At 35.4% G+C, this 22,753-nt stretch overlaps 1 protein-coding gene across 3 annotated transcripts in view; it reads right to left on the reverse strand.

Moving 5' to 3' along the window:
• The window catches only part of LOC149779414 (cobalamin trafficking protein CblD-like), a 50,697-nt gene that overhangs the window by 22,361 nt on the left and 5,583 nt on the right, over positions 1–22,753 (reverse strand). For 2 of the 3 annotated variants that reach the window (XM_089940075.1, XM_089940074.1), the window contains exons 2-6: positions 21,931–21,986; positions 17,127–17,259; positions 16,383–16,400; positions 1,944–2,164; positions 1,170–1,263 (exon numbers count right to left, since the gene is read on the reverse strand). In XM_089940075.1, the coding sequence (XP_089796201.1) occupies positions 1,170–1,263; positions 1,944–2,164; positions 16,383–16,400; positions 17,127–17,259; positions 21,931–21,942 (478 nt within the window). In that variant the 5' untranslated portion in view covers positions 21,943–21,986. The remainder of the gene's footprint in view (positions 1–1,169; positions 1,264–1,943; positions 2,165–16,382; positions 16,401–17,126; positions 17,260–21,930; positions 21,987–22,753) is intronic. The other variant, XM_089940076.1, reaches the window with a different exon arrangement.

A 22,753-nucleotide genomic window follows, 5' to 3' on the forward strand; every position in this document is an offset into this window, starting at 1 on the left:
ACAGAGAATTACTTTGAAAGGTATAACTGCTAACAACTATTTATAGACCACCGTATTCAGAGCAAATCAGGTAACAATAAACACACTTATTGATGATTTTTCTTATTTCTAATGGAGGTACTTGTCAAACACAAAAAACATTGTCATCATGGGAGACATATTAATGATGGTCAGGACAAGTATTCATTAATACTACTGATGCACTAGGTCTAGTTCAACATGTTTCAGAACCAACACATAAAGTTGGGAACCTGTTAGATATGTATACACAGCAGCATCGGGATTTATTAAAGCTGTTAAGTGCATAAATAAAGACTTCATCTTGGACCAATGCACAGTACAATTATCAAAATTCCAAAACAAAACATTCAAAGAAAAACTGACCTACAGGATGTAAGGGAGAGGGAAGGTCTTTGTTCTGATGACAGTCATGCATTTGAAGGTAAAAAATCACTCATATAAAGCAGTGGCACCATTATGATTGAATGAACTTCCAAACCATATAAAATCACTACCAGATTTGGATTCATTCAAATCCAGGCTGAAAATATTTTTGTTTGATAAGTTCTAGCAAAATAATTTATGGTCTATCCACAACATTATCTATCAACTTTTTTCTTAAATAACATTGGTTAAGCTCATATCTATGCATATGTTTGTGTATATATGCAGATGTGTATGTGTGTGTATATATGCAGATGTATGTATGTGTATATATACAGATGTATATATGTGTATGTATGTCTGTGCTTATCTGTGTGTAACAAATGACTGGTCAAAATGCTATATCCCCTACCAACATTGCTGACAAGGGGATAATTTCATGGCAGATGCAAGGTTCATGAGGATGTATTAAATAGAAATAAATCAATAGACAAAAACACCTGGCCAAACTAATAGACATACTGGGACAGGCTTTTGTATCATTGTTAAAGTAATCTTAAAAAATCAATCTTCAAGATGACATTACATGTACAAAATAATATAACTGCCTTGGTACTTAACAATTTGAACCACAATACTGAGCAGAACACCAAATTATAGCCAACTTCTATGTTCAACTAAACCTTTGGTGCAATTATTATATTTGTTTTGAACTTTCCAAATGCAATCTCTGCTGATAACAATTTTGCACTTTATTTAAGGTCAATTGTGCCAGACCTAATCACCTTTCCTGAGTAGCTGTGGGCATTCTTCAGCTGTGCACTCCAACATGTCTGATGGGGAAAGTGTTGTTTTATCACTACAGTACTGCTGCTCCATCTGAAATGTAAATTAATATATCTTATGAGCAAACTGGATATTAAATCTAACAGTCCAGTATGGAGACTGTTTGCAATTATATAATAAAATTCTGATATGTGTAGAACCCTAGATCAGTGGGTCTACCAAAAGACTTTAAGACTAACTGCAACATTCCTTAAGTTAAGTGAATTAATTCAAAGCCATCTTTTATGAACATGATTTCTGCCTTAATTTTCCCTTTAGTTTCAGCCACAAAATGTAATGGTAAGAAGCATAACAAACTCAAACTTCTATGAATAAATTTCCATTAGGAATATTATCGTTAGGCTGGAAAGGTTCAGATTGGTTTTGTGGGGCTTACTGCCATTGTTCAGCACATCATAGGCTATACATGGCAGCCAGTACATCTGGTGGAAGAAGAACCGAGGAAGATGACAGGAAGCTACAGGCAAGCTATCTTGCATATCCATGCTGGTCAAGACAAGACTCAAACTCATGTGGAAAGAGGTGAAATATGAGTGTTCAGTAAAAGCAAGTGTCTCAAACCACTTGGCCCTAGCCCCGCCCCCAGATTGAAAAGATAACCTAAAATATAAACAGTGTTGAAAGGGAAAATCACATCTTTGTGGTTAAACTTCATGCTTTCTCGAAATTCATCTTTTCATGAAAGTGAAAATGCTTTCATACATAAAACTTACAAATTCAACCGTGTTGAGTACTTGGTTCAGTACAGATCCTTGTCTTTCTGATGGTAACTGCTGGAAGAGTAAATCTGGGCTGACAGGTTCTCTTGCATTTCGTGCTTTTTGTGTAAGATCTGTCATGTAAGAACTTGGACCAATCAAACCAGGAAGTGGAAATCTTCTGTCTTGTGGCCCAAATGGTCCAAGGTTCTTGTCTGGCCAAACTGTTGAGAAATCTAGAAGCAAGAATCATTATTCATTAATTTTCTTTACAAATTTTCAGTTTGAAAAAGAAGACAAACAACCACCCAGCATTGTTGGTGAATCATGAAAAGACAGGTTTGCATAGAACTGTGTTGACAAAGTTTGCATATGGATTTGTAACAATCAAAGACAACATAAAATGCAGAAGCAAAGCTCTGTATTTTGTCTCTGAATAATACAAATTATTTCCAATATGTGAAAACAACAACATGACACATAGCACTATCAATACAAACTCTCTCGAACTCTGATTTGGCACATTATTCTGCATCTGTAGTTTCACACTTAGTCAATAATACTATAGTGGATAAAAGTCATGGAGCAGTAACAATTACAATTTTTGCCAAGACTTATATTCATATAAAAAACAAACCTTTTTCAGTGTCCCAACACTTGTTGTACTCTAATTGTCCAAAAACCATCAATAATTAACTGACCAATCATAAGCTGATGAGTAAGGTATGCATAATTATTTAGTCAAGTAGAAATCAGCACAATTACCACAGTGACGTATACAGTATACATCTTCATATGCTGACAGCAAAACAAACTACTGCCACACAATTATTCCAAACATTTTCCAAACAATAGTATTAAGACTTCTGTTTTTATATACAGATACTGATTGAGTTTTGTGCAGTGGTTGTTATGATTTAAAAACCAAAAGGTGTACTTTTTCAGAACAAGGTAAAAATCTGCACTGTACATGTGGTGCTTAAGTCATCCTGTAAACAATGTCACTCAATCAATTTGGATGAGCCATACCCAGATGCTATTTTCATCATTGAGTTGGATATGTAAATTTTCGAGGCAAAAATAACTAATCACTGGTCACAGGTGCCATTTTAATGAAATAATGCATAAAGTTACACCAGTAAACTAGAAGAAAAAAGTCAAGTCATTTCTGAGCACATCATTGTTGTAATGCAATTTGTTTTTAACTTTTATGAAATTATGCATACATGCATCTGAAATAGAAGCAAAGAAACAAGAAAACTTATGAAAATTAAATGCCTTCACTGATTTCTCAATTTATATCAAGCTGATTTATAACAATCCCATCGATTAAGTAATGGGAATAGTCCCTTGAAAACTGTTAAGACAAGAAAACTTATGTTACACTCAAAAGAATGCACAGATTGTCAAATTGGACCAAACTAATAATTCTCAGGAGTCCCAAAACTTATAGTACATGAAAAAATGACTACAATTTGTGTTTCTCGACTTTAAAAGTGCATGAAAAAAAAATCATTTGATAATTAATGGTGTCCCAACACTTATAGTGTCCCAAAACTTAAGTTTATTATGGTGTGTCTTGTCATTCTTTGGGCAAGTACCAAGTTGGTATACTTTTGTCCTTTGGCCCTGTGAGGTAGTAGGAAAAGAATCTCTGGCAGACAGACAGATGAACAGAGATACTTTATCAAGAGAACGAAAATAAGGAAAAATACTGTCAGCTGGAGGGTATCACAACATCTCAGATGGAGACATAATCAATTAAAAAATATCCAATCTATTTGTGACCAAATTTCATGCAAGAAAAGATATGCAGGTTTAATGTGTGGTTTTATATTTTTCAGTAATGGATATTGGAAAACAGATTAGCATCACGTAACCAAACATGAAAGGACTCATGCCAGGATGCTTTATGTCAAATTTGGAAGGACTCGATACAGCATGCTTTTTGCTTATGCATAGCTGCCAACCCAAAAGAACAAAAATACTGACTGCATATGATAAAAATACCGTTTTTTTTGGAACAAATACTGATTTTTAAAACTTTAATGCGCATGTAACTACTGACAACATCTACAACCATCAGAAAAGTAGGACAGTAACTTACTCAATTATTTAATGTCAGAAATGCATGTGCTGCACTCTTGCATCTTCTGAGCAGACACCACGTTCCATTTGGGTGCCCATTCAGAAGGTGCAAGAGTGCAACACACTCACACTCAGACTATTTATAGGAGTCTTTTCCACACCTTGGTTTTTCAATCAACTTGATCCCAATGTATCATCCTTCATTGACGATCTGAATTCTGTGTGATTTTATTTTACTGAACTGTTTTCATTCCAGCAAGAGTAATCCTTTGTGATTTTACTGTCTGGAAAGAGTGTGCGAAATAAATCGCCAGCAAAACTAGCAACTTAAAAAGGAAGATTTATTTCTAAATTTTTTTTTTGTAAAATGAACTTCTGATCGAATTACATCAAGGTTCTCTCTGGTATTTATAAATGTTGTAAATTCAGGCTGTGTTATTCATCAGGAAGCAGCAGTCTAATGTTTATTAGCATTTTCATGATGTTTTATTCTGATGGACACCTCTATGCCCAATAGCAAATTCACAATTTGTAAAATGCAAGGTTTTCCCCTTTACCAGATGGCATGATTATCCTTTCAGTTCTGTTTTCTTTCCTTTGCTGGAGAAAATTCTGAATCTTCTGCTTTCCTTTTTGACATTACTGGAAGTTGAATATTACGTAGATGAGGTACTGTGATAACAGCAACTGCTGTGCGCAATCCAATATTGTGGTTAAAGGGTGGCATGGTAGCCTTGATTTCGAATGAACCAATCATATTTGTAATATATTTACCCTCAAAATGGAACCAGGTGCCTGTTCTATACACAAAATTGCAAGGAAATTTTCAATTTAATTTTAGAAAAAAAAAACCAATAATTTTTACCAAGAAAAACATACACCTATGTTCAGCTCCAAAATATGAGACAAATATGGGAAAAACGGGACACTTGGCAGCTATGCTTATGTCACATTTGGAAGGACTCATGCCCGGATACTTTATATCAAATTTCAAAGGACTTGTGAAAGAATGCTTTATGTTAACTTTGGTCAAATCCTCATTTGTGGTTTATGAAGTCATTAAAAGGATTTTCAGTTTCAAGTAACATGGTAAGTGTGGTCATATTTAAAGTCAACTTGGCTTAATTTGTATCAAGAAATCTCTTTGTACCATCATGTTTATTGTTAAATTTTGTCAACATTTGATAAGCAGTTTCTGAAAAGTCAAGGTTTTATTTTTTTATTTTAGTAATGGTAAAAATTTTGAACAATAGATCAGCATTATTTTGTATAGCTTTAAAAGCTTTAATGCTAGGATGCTTTCTGTCAAATTTTATCTGATTCTGTTGAGTGATATTTAACAAGAAGTTGTTTTAAGCTTTTAATTCTATTGAGAGCAATGGTGGCCATATCTGATGGTGGATCTGCATCAATCATACAATAATGAATACTGAACAACATTAAAAGGCTCCTATGTCACAATGCTTTGCATTTGTTCATCAAATTCTATTTAGCATTTTTTTAAATAAAATTATGTAAATGTTTTCCCCGCTTTTAGTAACTGTATTTAATGGGAAGAATGGCATCATTTCTCCAAATCTGAAAGGCATTCAAGCTGGGACACTTTCTTGTAAATGTGTCCAAATTCTGAAGAAAATTAAGAAAGTTTTTCTTCTCAATGTTATTAATGACAACCATATTTTATAGATTGACATAATTTGTATTTTAAAAAAACAGGAAAGGTCATCATACCAGGACGTTTTCTGTCAAGTCTGGTCACATTCTATTCATCAGTTTTGGTGAAGTCCTTTAAAGTTTCTTGTGTTTTTAGTAATGGAGGATAAGCATCATTACAAATTTTAAATGTCCTTGTGCCAAAATGCTTTCTCCCACATTTAACCAGTTTTGGGGAAACTTGTTTAAAGCTTTTTCTTAATTTAGAAAAGGAAGCTATATTTGATAGTGGATACGGCATCATTTGTATAAACTTAGAAGGTCTTTATGCCAGCATGTTCTCTGTCATGTTTGGGTGAAATTAGTCTGGTAGATTCTGAAATGGAGCTGAAAATAGCAACTAACTGCAGACAATGGATGGATTTTCTATTTTTATTATGGTAGCAGATAGGCATCATGACAAGATGCTTCCTCTAAAATTTGACCTAATTCTGTTCAGTGGTTTGGAGAAGTTTAAATGTTTTCTACTTATAGTAAAAATGGTCATATCTGATGGCAGATCAGTATAATTTGCAAGAATCTGTAAGCTGTTGTTGTTGTTGTTGGGTTTAACGCCATAATGGAGAGCGCTTTAGACCACTCGGCCATGCAAGAATCTGTAAGCTTTTCATGCCAAGATGCTCTATCCCTAATTTGGACAAAATTCAGTTCACTGGTTTCCAAGAAACCTTTTAAAATAGCAATTGCTGACGGATGCAAAACAACATATAATGGTCACAAGGCCACATCATCAACTCAGTGTAAGAGCATGTGAGCCAATAATGCTTTAGTAGGGTAAAATAAACTGTATAAAATCTTCATGAGTATTAGATGGTTAACTCTTAATCATATAGTGGGTCATCTTCACAGTTGTCAAATTCAATTTTTTCTCAAAAGAACGGTTCAAAAATTTTACTAACTGCAAATATGGGGAGGTTTTTCTTTTTGTGGAAACAAACTGTTAATATTTTACTTCTAGCTCACAAGTGTGTTCTACAGATGATATAAAATACATAATCATTTAAGCATAGTCTAACTGCCAACAACATACATCTTGATCTGCCATCACATAATGCACAGGCAGATCAGGTTCAATGCTGTTTTACTAATTACTACCAGCAAACTGCATAGACAAATATCTTCCAGTACACTATATTATGCCAGATCTGGGTCTGTGCAATTTGTAGCTGGACTTGTAGCTTATGCTAGTTGCTGCATTTTCACTGCTTCCAAGGTTGTACTTTTGTTGTTATGAAAGCCAGCTTTGTGATGTTTTATATAGACTTTTCATTCATAGCAGACTGTTGTCTTCCATTTGATTTGATGGCTTAAAGCCAATATGCCTATACTATATGAATACAAATTTCGGTGGGGACCCGAGTGGCCGAGTGGTCTAAAGCGCTCACCATTCCAGATCACTGCCATCTCACCTCTGTCTACGCATGTTCGAGTCCAAGGCTCAGCTAGCGTGGGTACGTGGGAAAGCCTGCCAGTAGCTTCTTGTGGGTCGGTGGTTCTTCCCTAGGTTTTCCAGGGTTCTTCCTCCACCAGTTGTACTGGCTGCCATGTATAGCCTATCTTGTGCTGAAAAATGGCGTTAAACCCAACAACAACAACAACAAATTTCGGTATACTTTGGCTAAATCATCAAGTTATCTTATAAACCATTAAGGTTAGTATCTGTACCTGAATCTAGTAAAAACAAAAGATCCTGTTCTGTGGTGACATGATATTATACAGATATGGCTGGAAATAATTCAGATTAAAGCCATAGGAGTACATTAATTCCACATCTGACAGTCAACATTTTGGGTGCATGCTGTGCAAGTGTATTCAGATTTGTTTGTTTTTATGATTATAAATATTATGTATGTGCAGTGTGCATAATTCTTTGATTTAAAAAATCATTATACTGTGGCACACTGCCAGGGAAATGAAAACCAATAAGACAGAGTCATCTATATCACCAAGTCTCATCAAAATGACATTTAGAACAAACTAGACATCAGAAGAAGTTAATTAGTTAGGGCAAAATAGACATTATAAGAAGTCAATTAGTTAGGGCAAAATATACATAAGAAGTCAATCAGTGAAAATCCCATGTTAGTATGACCATCCATTCTGAAGGAGTAGCATTAACATAATTTTCAACATGGCCACTGTGTCAGCCATAAAGGATGTCCAAGGGCATCATTTTTATTTATGACCACCAAGAAACCACAGTATGTCTTCTTGTGAGAACCCCATATGATAAAACTTTCTTTTCAGAGAAGAAGTGATACAATTATTAAGATGGCTGCTGTAGTGGCCATATCAGATCAGCACCATTTCAATTAGGATCAACTAGACATCACAGAAATTCTTTTAGAGAAAACCTCATGTCACTATGGTCATGAATCCACTCAAAAGGAACAGTAATAACAAGATTTCTAAAATGGCATGGGCATACTGGATGTCTGTGTGGAACCATTTTCATTTAGGAATGACCAGACATGGGGATGAATGTGTGTGTAACGTTTTAAAAAAATTCTCTAAGCAGTTTTAGGAATACTGACTTGTGCTAACAGATAGGCAATATATAATGGACAACACACCATCACACTAGTTCTTCTGGTCTGTAACCAACCTTGCTCAAAAATGTGTTAATTGTAAGCATTCTCCCACTAAGATGTCATTAAATTATGAAGTCTTGCCCACATAAGTGAGCTGTTGTCTTGGATTTGAAATAAGAATAAGCTCAGTCCTTCACTGGCTACTTCAATGGTTAAGGCACATGGAATGCACAGTCTTGTCCATATCATTGGTTAGGTTGTTTTTTGGCTAATACATGTTCACAATGACAGAGGCATGTGGCATGTACAGTCTTCTGTGTGTTCACAATGACTGAGGCATGTGGCATATAGTCTTCTGTGTGTTCACAATTAATGACAGAGGCATGTGGCATGTACAGTCTTCTGTATGTTCACAATGACTGAGGCATGTGGCATATAGTCTTCTGTGTGTTCACAATTAATGACAGAGGCATGTGGCATGTACAGTCTTCTGTGTGTTCACAATGACTGAGGCATGTGGCATATAGTCTTCTGTGTGTTCACAATTAAGGAGAGGCATGTGGCATGTACAGTCTTCTGTATGTTCACAGCAAATGACTGAGGCATGTGGCATATACAGTCTTCTGTGTGTTCACAATTAATGACTGAGGCATGTGGCATATAGTCTTCTGTGTGTTCACAATTAATGACAGAGGCATGTGGCATGTACAGTCTTCTGTGTGTTCACAATTAATGACAGAGGCATGTGGCATGTACAGTCTTCTGTATGTTCACAATTAATGACAGAGGTATGTGGCATGTACAGTCTTCTGTGTGTACACAATTAATGACAGAGGTATGTGGCATGTACAGTCTTCTGTGTGTTCACAATTAATGACAGAGGCATGTGGCATGTACAGTCTTCTGTGTGTTCACAATTAATGACAGAGGCATGTGGCACGTACAGTCTTCTGTGTGTTCACAATTAATGCAGAGGCATGTGGCATGTACAGTCTTCTGTATGTTCACAACAAATGACTGAGGCATGTGGCATACAGTCTTCTGTGTGTTCACAATTAATGACAGAGGCATGTGGCATGTACAGTCTTCTGTATGTTCACAACAAATGACAGGCATGTGGCATATAGTCTTCTGTGTGTTCACAATTAATGACAGAGGCATGTGGCATGTACAGTCTTCTGTGTGTTCACAATTAATGACAGAGGTATGTGGCATGTACAGTCTTATGTGTGTTCACAATTAATGACAGAGGCATGTGGCATGTACAGTCTTCTGTGTGTTCACAATTAATGCAGAGGCATGTGGCATGTAGTCTTCTGTGTGTCCACAATTAATAGCTATTGTTCATGGCATCAGCAGTCTTGTCCATATCATTGGTTAATTTTTGGCTCCAATGTGTACATATTCAAAATTAATGGTTGAGGCATGTGCCATGAGTGTCCATTCCATTGGTTACCATACAAGTCAGCTTCAAGTAAAAACTACACATACCTAGACCTGCCATCACATAATGCACCGGAAGATCTAGGTCTATGCATTTGTTAGAAGTAATTATGGAACAAACAATACAGACCTTGATCTGTTGGTGCATATGTAACAGCAGATCAAGGTCTATATTCCTGGCAGTTAGATTTTTACATGAGCAGTAGGCGGTAGTGATGTGGACTCTTCATTCAAATGATCATTGAGAAGGATTAATAAATTTGCTTAAAGATAACGATGCCATTAAATTTATTAATTATTAACTTCAAGTACCAGCTCCAATATCTAAATGTCACTAGGAAGATTGAAACATTTACTTTGTATACTATCTACAGTAATTCTTTTGGCTCTTTCAAAATTTATACTGAGAACAGTAAATACATACCCATTCTCCAACTATGATGTCATTAAATTATGAAGTTTTGCCCACATAAATTTATCTGGTCCATCAATTCTGACAGAATTTATTTCTGCAATCTGAATTTTAGAGAGTTAAAGCATAAGAAAATGTCCAACACAAAAAAGACCCCCTATAAGATATACATCAGATCAGATAATTCAAACTCTTTGGAAATTATAAATCTCTGGCTAGAGTGATCATTAACACAAAATCAAACACCATAATAATTGACATGTATCGTAAAAGGAGATAACATAACAATAGTGACAGCAGTAGAGCAAGGTGGAAAGAAAAAACAACATAGTATGTTAAAAGCTTATATCAGATGTAAGAAATGTTTTAATGGAAAACAAAATAACTTAAACCAAACTGATTCAAATGGTGTTATTGACAAAGCAAATTATCATGACAAAGCAACCACTTCAGTGACCTAAATGGTTACAGTGTCTGCTTCAGATGCAGGAGGTCATGGATTCGAATCCCTGCGGAGTCATACCAAAGACTTACAAAAATGGTACTAACAGCTACCTTGCTAGGTGCTCAACATTAAAAGGTTAGTGTTAGGACTGGTCAGGCTGGTGCCAGGATAATGTCACTGGGTGGAACATCATGCTACATGCCTGTGGCATGAAGCCCCAGTGCTAGACATCATTATAAACTGCCACAGATCATCATAGCGATTTAATTGAAAAATTCTTAAAGCTACACTAAAACACACACACACATCATGGCCAAACAAACACCATATATAATCACCTATAAGTCAGGTACAACTGCAAATAATATACTGTAGAACCTTATCTGCTTTTGCATAATGTCCCAGTAGCTGTATGTCACTTGTTGAACTTATTGATCATAACAAACTCCACGGACCCAGATTTGATGGCACATTATGCAACAACAGATCTGGGTCTATGCAGTTTGCAGTTGGATCCCACTTAAAAGTTAGTATATATGGTAATCGATATACACAAAACTCATGCTGAAGCAAACACCCCCTCCATGACTGGCACAGACATAACAAAGTCTGTTGATCCATGTAAAAACCAAAGCTCCAAGTGATATAATTCATTACTCTGAGTATATGTAATTAATGGCTGTGTAATAATTACATTACAATATACAAATACAAAAATTTACATGTAGGCAAACCACACTTACATCTAAATTAAGGAATAAGCACAGAGAAAGAAATTATAGCTAAATCATATATATGGTTGCTGTGGAACATGGATGGAAGATGGTCTGTTTGTCAAGGATCTAAGAGGATATATTATCTCCGTGGACAATCTTCGTACCTTGCACGTGCAATAACCATGCCAATCATGGAAATGATTACGTTGAAATACTGTTTCTGTTTCATATATCAGTGTCAACTCAAGTTAATGGAGGATATCATGCACTACTCAAGGAAATCGATGACATCTAAGGAGATAGAATTTACTACAACACCTGAATAAAGTTGTAAACTACCCGACTTGTTCCTCATCATGGAAAAATACCATCTTACATCATGTTTGAAATATCACAATCCTCCATACTTACACCATGTCTTATGACTTCATTTGCATGTTTTAATGTTTATAAAATAAACCATCGTGGGTAGTGTAGATCATGTCTCATCAAAATTCCATGGCAACCATATTGTAAATTGGGATGGAATGAAGCAAGCAGAAATGAGCTGACAAATGCCAGGAAAATATGTGCAATCTCTCCATAACAGCCTGTCCTGCAAAATAATTTGCATCATTCATTGATGTTTCTACTTATATTTATTGTAACAAAATACATTTGCACAATAAACAGTATATTGCCTATATTTTATTGGTTGTATGGATTATATCTTGCCAACATACATCAGTAAAACAAAAGAGATTAGGGCCAAAGAAAGCAGGAAAAAAACTTAAAAACAAAATGGTTTTAAAAATATTATTGATGCATTAATAATTTGTCAAGTATTTTTAATCCAAATGTTATCTGGAAAATTGTTTAAAGCAAAAGTCCCAAGAGGGCCAGATCTTGCTCACCTAGCTTATACTGCACTGACAATTTTGTCGGGTTTAATGCTATTTACAGCACATGATAGGCTATACATGGTGGCAAGTATATTTGGTGGAGGAAGAACCTGGAAGGACCCTGGGAAGAAACACCATCCCACAGGAAGCTGCTAGCAAGCTTTCCCACAGACCCACATTTGTCAAGTTGAGACTCAAACTCATGTGAACAGAGGTGGGATTTTTGAGTGATCTGAAATGGTGAGTACCTTAGACTAAACAACCAACCAGGGCTCATTTGAAAGATAAAAAGAAAATAGAAATTTGAGTCAAAATGATTAAAGAAAACCTCCTTTGTTGTAAGAATAAATTGTCTATTTTTTAACAAAACCTGAGAGAACAAATGTGCATGCAAAACATCTTTGCATAATGGGAAAAAATGATGCACACATAGATGGATACAAACTTTTCCATGGCATCTTTCCATGGCAGAGACCAAACTTTGCTAAATTTTATAAGAAAATACTGAAAATTGAACCTGACCGCTTTCTCCTTAATTTAAAGCCAAACACAAAATCCTACAAAGTTAATGAGCTGAAATGAATGTCATAGCAGACAGATTGATTTGATGCTAACTGATGGCTGAACATAAGAAGTACTATTTGGCCCAGCCAAAGGGGATGACAGAAACATAACAAGCAATTAAAGCCATTCTTTTACCTGGTATACCCAGTTGTAATGAAAATCAATTACCATACTAGGACACCCAATACACAATCTTATTAGAGCATGTCCTAAAGAATAATCTGATTACTAAGGAAGACAAGCCACTTCTAGGCAGACCACTGAAGACAAAGCATGTCTTAAGGAACATTCTTATGTCAAAAAGCCCAAAAGTTTTAAACCTGGTCCTCTTTAAGCCATGCAGCTGTATTAAATTAACCACTGCACAAACTTGATAGAGCAAGTCCAAAAGAAATAGTATAAGTTAGATTACAACTGGTTTTATACACAGCTGCTCAGAAGTCATCAAAAATAGGTTTGATACCAGGTTACTATGGAAACCACATCATTGCTTAGGATACTGCTCCAGATATAACTCTGTTAGAGCATGTTCAAAGTAAATTTGTATTAATTTGGATCAGACATGTGAGTCATTCTAGTAAATATATGAAAAACAGGTATAACACCCAGCTGCTATGAACGCCATAATGCTCCTGCTCAAAGACAATTTAGGCAGAATAAGTCCTCAGTAGTATTCCTAAGCTCAAAGACAATTTAGGCAGAATAAGTCCTCAGTAGTATTCCTAAGCTCAAAGACAATTTAGACAGAATAAGTCCTCAGTAGTATTCCTAAGCTCAAAGACAATTTAGGCAGAATAAGTCCTCAGTAGTATTCCTACAAAGGTGAATCAAAATTAGTTCCAGTTATGAGATGATTTCTACTGTTACAAATGTTGACAGACAATGAACATGGGACCCAAAGTCAAGCTCATGTCATCAAAAAATAGCAAGAAAGAAACGATAAAATGAAAGACCGTTGAACATCAAAATTGAAATACCTTGCCTACAGTTACATTTATTACAGGTGAATAAAGGTCAAGAAATATAAACAATTTTTAAAACTCAAAGAAAGCAATTACTGTGTATCCAACCTACATGTATATCCAAAATTCATTTAATATCATGGTTAATGAATCTATTTCATCCAAATACTGTAACAAATTACAGCAAACCTTAATCTCAATTTTACTTCCCAGAATACATGTAACTTGGATGAACTGACTGTCCATATTGTCAATGATTTTGTTCCCTAGTAATAAGTAAGATATGTGACTTTGTATTATATTCTGGGAACGATAGGCAATTTCTTGAAGGCTAACGTACAACACATGAATATATAACAGCTGGAATAAGCATGTCAACCAAAATGAAATTGCTTGAGTGGATTTGTACATAAAGAATAAGGGTTCCACAGAATACTATGTCTTGCCATTTTTACATTTCTTTTAACACTGACTTGGGCAAAACTTCAACAATGGCTTGCATGAAACCCTAAGCATAGTGTCGATACCACTGACATCAGCATTCCTAGGTCTCCCTTTTCTCTGTAAAATGTGAAACAATAAAGTGATATTCTACACTGTAGTAGGTCCTCTTGAATGTTATGAAGCATACTGTGAACAGGAAGAACTAAATTTAGGATCAAGGTTTCATATCTTGTCACTAATTAAGTTTAGTTCGGTCTAGTGGAGTTGAGCCGTTTTTTCAGCATATGATAGGCTATACATCACAACCAGTATGACCCATGGGAAACTACTGGCAAGCTTTCACACATACCCACATTGGTCAAAATGAGACTTTAACTCATGTGGACACAGTTGACATGTGTGAGTGATTTGTAAAGGCGAGCACCTTGTACCACTGTCACCTTGGGACCCTCACAATGGAAGGCTCACCATGGCTCCCCCCAAAACAAAATCTATGTGCATCATGTAAAGAAAATCTACTTGATAACAAGAGATATAAATCAATTATGCCCATCCCAATATTTAGTTTTCAGCACCAGTCTGATTTACCTTTCCTGCCTTGCAGAAGGCTGCTTGTGATCTTTTGGGTCATCCTTCCAAAGCAGTGTTATTATCAAAAACATTATTTTGTCAAATACAAGTATTATAACACAACTAGAGCAGGTCAAATACATGCAGGACACCACTGCATATCCCCATTACTTTTTTTATTGCATATTCCAATCCCACTCCATTACCTCCATCTAGCCAGTCATATTTATGATGTGTCTTCCTAAAGCATGTGGATAGTTACCATATACAGGGTTAGTAGTGCATTTCTTTAAAAACTTTCAAGGTTTTTTCAAGGTTCTAAATCATGTGTTTCAAGGGGCATTATTACATTAATTTTAAAGGTTACATAAATGAAACTGTATGTAAAACATCATACATCTGAGCATTAGAATAATGTACAGTCACTGAACAATGTTCATTTTACTCTTTCTAGATTACACTATTTACAAAGTCCAAAATATTTTAGTGTGAATTCTTTATTTGTTGTAGCTTGTCATCAAGTTGTTTTTCAAGATCTCCAAGTTCAGCAAATTTGTTCTCAACACTTTTTCTCAAACTATTAAGGAAACTATGGGTCTATGCTTTCAATGCATAGTCAGCAGCAGCAGCTGTCATTGTCTCAATGTCTTTTTCAGTACTTGCCTTTCTTCTTCACCCCCCCCCCAAAAAATAGTAACAAAGATATGTTTTTTTAAAAATTTCTTGTCAGTTATTTAAAAACAGAGTATGGATATTTTAAACACTTTCATATTAGATATATTAATATTTCTCTCAGCATAGCTGTAGTGTATATTTTTAGATTTATCGTGTTTTATATTGTCTGTCCTACTTCCATTCAATCAATAAATAGAACCGGATCAAACTAATTTCATAATTAAGACTATATAGAATTTCTATTTTAAAACCTGAATCTCTGTGTTCACAGACATACCCCTTTCATCAAAAACAAGTTCATGCTGAAGACTTCTTGTTTTGCTATATTAGCCGACATTACGAGAGCTTGGTGTTTCTTTTCCAGCTGCATGTGACCATAGAGCACTCTCTCCAGTTGCAAGCAATTTAATATTTTCTGGTGTAATTTGCATTTTGCAAAGCTCTCTAAGAAAGATCTCATAATCCAAACTTTATATTTTTCTTTGTCTAGCCACCAAAGTTGGAATCTGCAGCCAGCCATTTCAAAGTGTACAAATGATTCAAATTTAAACCATCACTACGTCCGGGCTTCATATAATCAGAAGTTCAAAATGTTTGACTATGCAGTGACCAGTTGTGGAAATTTCTGTTCCAGCACAAACTTAGCGAGATATTTTTTTAATAATATAAGAGAAATTTTTTTTAAAAAAATGGAAAATGGTTTCAGGGTATGTCATTTTGCAACACTATGACTACTCCTTATGACAAATGACAGAAATCAAAATTTGACAAAAACTAAGAGATATTTCTTTGAGAAATAGCATGTATTTAAGCAAAGGAAATTCCTTACTGTAACATTAACAATATAATGTATCAAATTATTTTTCTTTCAGAAAAATACAAATTAAATGATTAATGATTTCACTTTAACCTGATATTTCTTTGACACAAGACAGGCTGTTTATCAGACAATTAGTACTCTATGACATAGTTCTATTGCTGATTGATATGTCCTTATACATGCCACTTACTGACACTCTGGCTTCTCTCTGTAACATCCAAAGACATTGTAACAGCATCAACATGAGGCAACTACAGTAAAATAGCTACATCTGATGAATAATGAAAGTGTCACATATGTAATCAATACTTAAAACATTAACAGCAACTTTTCTTAAAATACCAAATAGCAGACTGTACATGTACCAAACATTTTTTTACTTCATTTACATGATTATTGCACTCCCCCTGTCCCCAAAGTTATTTCACAGATTATACTGTGCTTCTGAGCCACATAATATCATCCATTATTTTTTCATTAGTGAATTTAGAGTATCCTCTATTTCTTCATTATCAGATTTTATAATTAAACCTAATTTTATTTCAGAGTCAACGTTTTTTATGTCAATAAATGTGCAAAATTCAAGAAGTTTTGGGCCAGATTTGTCAATGAGAAAATGAAAGTTACTGTAAACAATAATAATGCCAACATCAACAGAGCTCCAATATTTTAATGAAATCTTGTATATCAAAAAAACTACCGTAACTTCCTAGTTTTAAAACTGGATACCTGAATTTTGTTATGGAACAGTCCTAGGCAATAGAATAACAGATAAAGGATTGATATTATTTCAAAATGCATTGATAGTGTAATTATACAAATATACCTGACAGCATGCTTATTATGCACTGCTATATGAAAAGTATCAATGCTGGTGGAGAGAGAGAGAGAGAGAGAGAGAGAGTGAGAGTGACAACTAGACAAATTTTTATACCTGAATTACTGGAGTCCTCAGAGTAGTAGACTGTAGGGCTGTCATTCTGATATGCAGAGAATGACCTGAAATGGCCAACAACTGCACGAAGGTTGGGCAAATAGCAGACGATACGTCCTTTGGAGGATAACAGCTGAAAAAGTCGAGTCAAAATTAAAATATATAAATATGATTATCACTTTACAGTATACATCTATGGCTATATCCGCAGATTTATGGAGGCAATGAACCATACCTGGAAATAGTTTTAAAAAGCTTTATGTACTTTATGGTCCTTTTCTGACATACTGAAGACACTGATTGCTTCCACATATCAGGTTGTAAGTAAGCATCAGTTTATGTTAAGATATTAATGTATACAGTGTTGCTTCTAGAATGCTTCAAAAAAGGGACATCCCTCCCCATCCCCATCAACCGAAGCCCAGAAAAAAATTGTAAACTGTGTTGATGCTGCATGTTACTGACATAATCTTGCATATAACGCCTCAAGTGATATATATGCACATCAACGCACCAATGTGGATATCATCTATAACTTGAATGCAATTAGTCCCACACCTGGACAAAGAACTGCCAGATGGATCATCAAAGGCATGAAAGCCAAGATTACTTCTGGTGGTCACTGGCACACCACTTGTGATCAGTCCCACACCTGGAGAAAGAATTGCCAGACGGATCATCAAAGGCATGAAAGCCAAGATTGCTTTTGGTGGTCACTGGCACACCACTTGTGATCAGTCCCACACCTGGAGAAAGAATTGCCAGATGGATCATCAAAGGAGGCCTGATGGCCAAGATACAACACACTTTAGTACACATGTATCACATGTGCTTTGTGTTGGTCTCAGGGGAAAATATTCTCAGGAGATTCTCTTCTTCAAGCATTACATCATCATACATCAGAATTATTCATGCCTGGGTCAAAGTCAGCAATCGCTGGGGATTATCAAATGTAGAAAAGAACTGAATTGAGGCACTTCTTGATAATGTTGATGCAAGTCTTTCTGTGAAATATTGGTGTACATCATAACCCAGCTGATTGTCAGCAGATGCTACAATCAAATATGGCCTATCCCACATTAATAAATCTCATGATCAGACTGAGCAGTTGGGTTTTCCTGAATCCAGCGTGGCCAATAATCAATGCAAGAACTGAGTTTGCAAACATTCACTGTACTTGTGTGGTCTGGGCTTTATATGTGCACAGAACTGTCAACCCTCCAGACTCGCAATTAGTGAAAAGAGGGATAAAAATTAGTGAATTATGAACAAAATTTGTGGCAAATTATACCATGACACTGGCTCCATCCACTTTGGTCAGTACTGCATTATATGAAAATCCACCACCACCACCCAAACATACTATTTACACTGATTACAAGTACAAATTTATTTATATACACAAACTTCATGCTATTGTCATATGATATGACGCTGTGGCAGACTTGAACTTCCTCAAATGGGCATTGGTAAATTTGTTTTCAAAATAGTTGAGGCTTCTTGCCTGCTGTTTAATCTTGGTAACTAAAATTGTTGCAAATTTTCAGCACCTAAAAGGCACTACAGTTTGTCTTATTTTTATTTACAATAGGAAATACTCTTTCACTGTCTCTGTTGTTGATCTCCAACTGAGAAAGGCAGGTTAGGTTCAACAACAAAAACTCACAAACAATGCTCCAGCATTGGTAGCTTGCTGGACTTGTGTAGGTGGCTTAAAGTACTCCAGAGCTGAAATCTGCTAGGTGCTCTTAATTTTTCCAATATTTATGTGCTTTTTGGAAGCTGTGTGCTTTTTCACATCAATCTGCCACATGCCCAAAGGGGATTATATCATTTCTTATAAATTATGTCATGCATTTACTATATAGTAATATCAGTATATAGTACATTTATGACAGGTGAATTGTAAGCAATGATATGACCTCTGTGCACATTCCCAATTCTAAAATTTGCTGCGTATTACTGAAATCATAATGTAGATTGATGTTTGATGGCTGAACGCAAGGCCAATTTTCAGTGTACTCCAATCTATATTTAACTTTTGTGGAGTACATATCTTTTTCCATGGCGGTAAAAACATTTTAACTGTTGTGTAGCTAAATTATGAAATGGTATTAATCCATGAGATGAAACGTTGAACGATTAACGATTAGTGGTGTCAACGCATGCACAGAAAAATATGAACTCGAGCAAATTATGATACATGCTAATCTTTTAATATCTTAAAAGTTCCTACACTTGAAAAAGTGGTCTTTATTTGGTGCTTGTTTAAAAAAATTACAGTTGCTATATTTATGTATGTGTGCCATTTTTATATATATAAAAAAATCAGTTGGGCCCAGTTTTCTTCACAAATATTTGTAAAACCTGTTCTAAATATAGATTATACACTTTACAATGCTTGCTACAGGGCAAACTGTAACAATTGAATATAGTTCTACTAACATTGTGACAAGCAATACACACACACCGTTATGGGTATAAGTGACCACTGCTGCTATTTTGATGGGATAAAATTTATTTTATTCATGAATTAAGCTAACTGAGCTTTCTGGAATTTGTGATTTTTACATGTGACGTGAATCCGTGAATCTGGCGTGTGAAATTCACGCCAGAATCATGAAGGTTGGCAAGTCTGTGTGCAGAAAGGTCAATGAAAATAACATCTGAGCTTTGTCTTTTTGTGATACCATGTTGAATGTAATAGTATAACTCAATTATTGTGTGTGATGCTATATAAAGACATGTTGCATACAAAGCATCAAGTACTATGCATGTATATCAATGCACTAATGTGGATCTCATCCACGACTTGAATGTGATCAGTAAAAAACCTGGAGAAAGAATCATCAGATGGATTGTCAAAGGAGGTATCATGGCCAAGATTGTTCTTGGTGGTTGCTAGTGCACTATTTGGAGGCAGACTGGAGGTAGATACAATAAACCTGGACAAGAAAAGTATAAATGTATCTATATGTGTTTGCCACCAACATAGCCCCGTCTTCTGTAGGTCGACCTGGGCAAAGAACCTCTCAGAAATGTTACTGTGTTGTTGGCAAAACATAAGGTGCTGGTTCATCTTGGACATGTTAATATACATCATGAACAGGCAATCATGGAAAGAACCAACTGCACATCAACAGAATGATTTTTATTCAGGAACGAATATGCTCTGGAAGTGTTGATGAATCATAAAAAGAAATGCAGTTTCAGGCAGTCTGAGCTGCGATTAACAATGAAATTACATGCATGATTGATTTAAACCTGCTGAATATGTGATTTGGCAGAAGAATGTCACCACTGTACAAAAAACAGTTACACAAAACACCTGCAGTAGTTCTACTCAGAAAAAATTGGTATCTGTATGAACTGGGGGAGCTTGAAGGTTGACAATGTTGTGCTATAGCAATGGTGGTGGTGGTGTTATGTTTTAATCATTTGATTCTGTGTCAACAAGTGATTATTATCTTTTAATGTCTGGCTTGAAAATGAAGTAGAGCATATGAGGACATCATTCTGTTCAAGATCATGGTCTCTGAAGGTCAAACATGTTACGGACATAAAATATACAGGAATGAAATTGCTTTTACACAACCCCAATGGAACTGCACATATAAATGCCAGAAAAATGTCTGCTTTCTGTGCATTTGTCAGCCTAATGCAGTGTAACAATCTTAAGTTTATTTGGGTAAAGGTTTAAATAGTTTCAAGTTTGATTGGTTCATAAGATTTATGTCTGTCCAGACAAGCTGATTATTTCCATAGATATATATTACCAGAATGGGTGGATGTTTTTGTTCAAAGCCTTTGCATGATAAGAAAACAGAAATATAATTATCAAATCAAACTGCAGGGTTTTGGCACGTCGATTCATTCAATTTAGGTTAGTCTGTAATGAACCAAGGGGTTACTGGAGACATGTTCCCTAAAAGCAACACTGTATCCATATTTTTGTTATTAGTGAAACTTTATAATACAGACAAAAAAATGCCATTGCTTATAATAATGTCATTTTTTAACATAACAATAATGGCTACTTCACGTACATACCCACTTTAAATTATGTTCAATTGCAAATATAAAAAGACCCTGATCTGCCATCACACGTGCCAGCAGATTAGGGTATCTGTTGTTTCTTCACTGAATACTTCTAATGAGACTGCATCAATCCAGTTCTGCCTTGATATTATGATACAGCAGATTTTGGACTGAACCCCACTTATATCCAAGGATATATGGAATATATTTTCTGGCTGTTCTTGTCAATTCTTTACATACAAAAATCACACACAACTTCAAAATCTATGCCAACAGGGGAATCAAGTCACCTTGTCAGCTATATGTGCAGTTTTATTCATCCATTACTTTTGGTGTTTATAATCCCCTAAAAACTAATAAAATTATACACACTCTTATTTTACAGGACTACATACAGAACCAAATTAAATATAAACTAAAATGAGAACTGCAACATGTTCATACAGACTTGCCAGAAGCACACTGGGGTTGCAATCTCGTCCAATTTTACTCAAGTCTCATGCACAACAGTTGAAACATTATAACTACTCTGAAGCTGACTGGCATTACTTCTTGCATAATGGTTTAGGTCCTGGTGATATTTACATGTACAGGCAGGCAGTCAATGTAACATGTGAATGTCTTTTTGACTAAATATGATCTTCTCTTGCAATTTCAGTGAGTAAGTTTGTCCTATTAAGTTCATTAGCTGTGACCTTTAAAAAAAACTATTGATTCATAGCTGTACCACTCTGAAAGAAAATATCTGTGATACAAAGTCTCCTACCCTTGTGGCCATATTGATGATGTTCTTTACACTGGAGTGCTAATTTTTCAGTCAGTCTGTAAAAAGAAAACATAAAAAAATTAAAATTTATCTTGAATGCTGGACTTTTGACCTATTCAATTATTAATGCTCATGGGCTGATGTTATTTCTGACACCCCTATCAGCAGCATCTCCAGCAATCGGTGCAGTTATGATTACCGCTAATCAAAATGGGAGTTCAGTCAAAATCCAGTTTATAACAATTCCTGCTTTTTGTGACTTTTGGCTATCAATATAGTAAGTGACCTATCAATCATCCACAAGCAATAAACAAGAAAATGAAGTGGTAACAGTAAAATCATATAAGAAAGAATGAAATATTCTGTGTCAAATACAGCCATCTCATTATTAAACAGCAGTGGGGTCCATAATGGCTTCTTTTTTTTTTAATTACATATTTAACTTTATTTTGTTGTCAGATGGCTACTGTTCTGCAAAATTTACTCACCAAGAACATTTAGTCAAAATTCTGACTAATTTGCTCCCAACTTGGAGCCCTGTTTTATAGTATGATATACATAGTCTAGTGTCAGAACAGCAGAAATCTCGGAAACGCTTAATTACGCGCATTTGGATGCCAATTTTTGATCTGGGACACAGAAAATCACCGAGGCAGGAGTCCTCCATACGCGTGTAATAGGTGTGCGGAAAAATTCAAAGACTTGCCAGTCCTACTTCAGCCACCTGCTTTGTGGGAAAATGTGTTGATCAATTAGCTGTGCTGATATTTACAATGACAGAATTCAGTGACTGAAAGACCCCTTGATGTACATACATGTTGCC

The sequence above is a fragment of the Sinohyriopsis cumingii genome, chromosome 17 (genome assembly GCF_028554795.1).
Source record: "Sinohyriopsis cumingii isolate HCF-2022 chromosome 17, ASM2855479v2, whole genome shotgun sequence".
In the NCBI taxonomy this organism is placed as follows: domain Eukaryota; kingdom Metazoa; phylum Mollusca; class Bivalvia; order Unionida; family Unionidae; genus Sinohyriopsis; species Sinohyriopsis cumingii.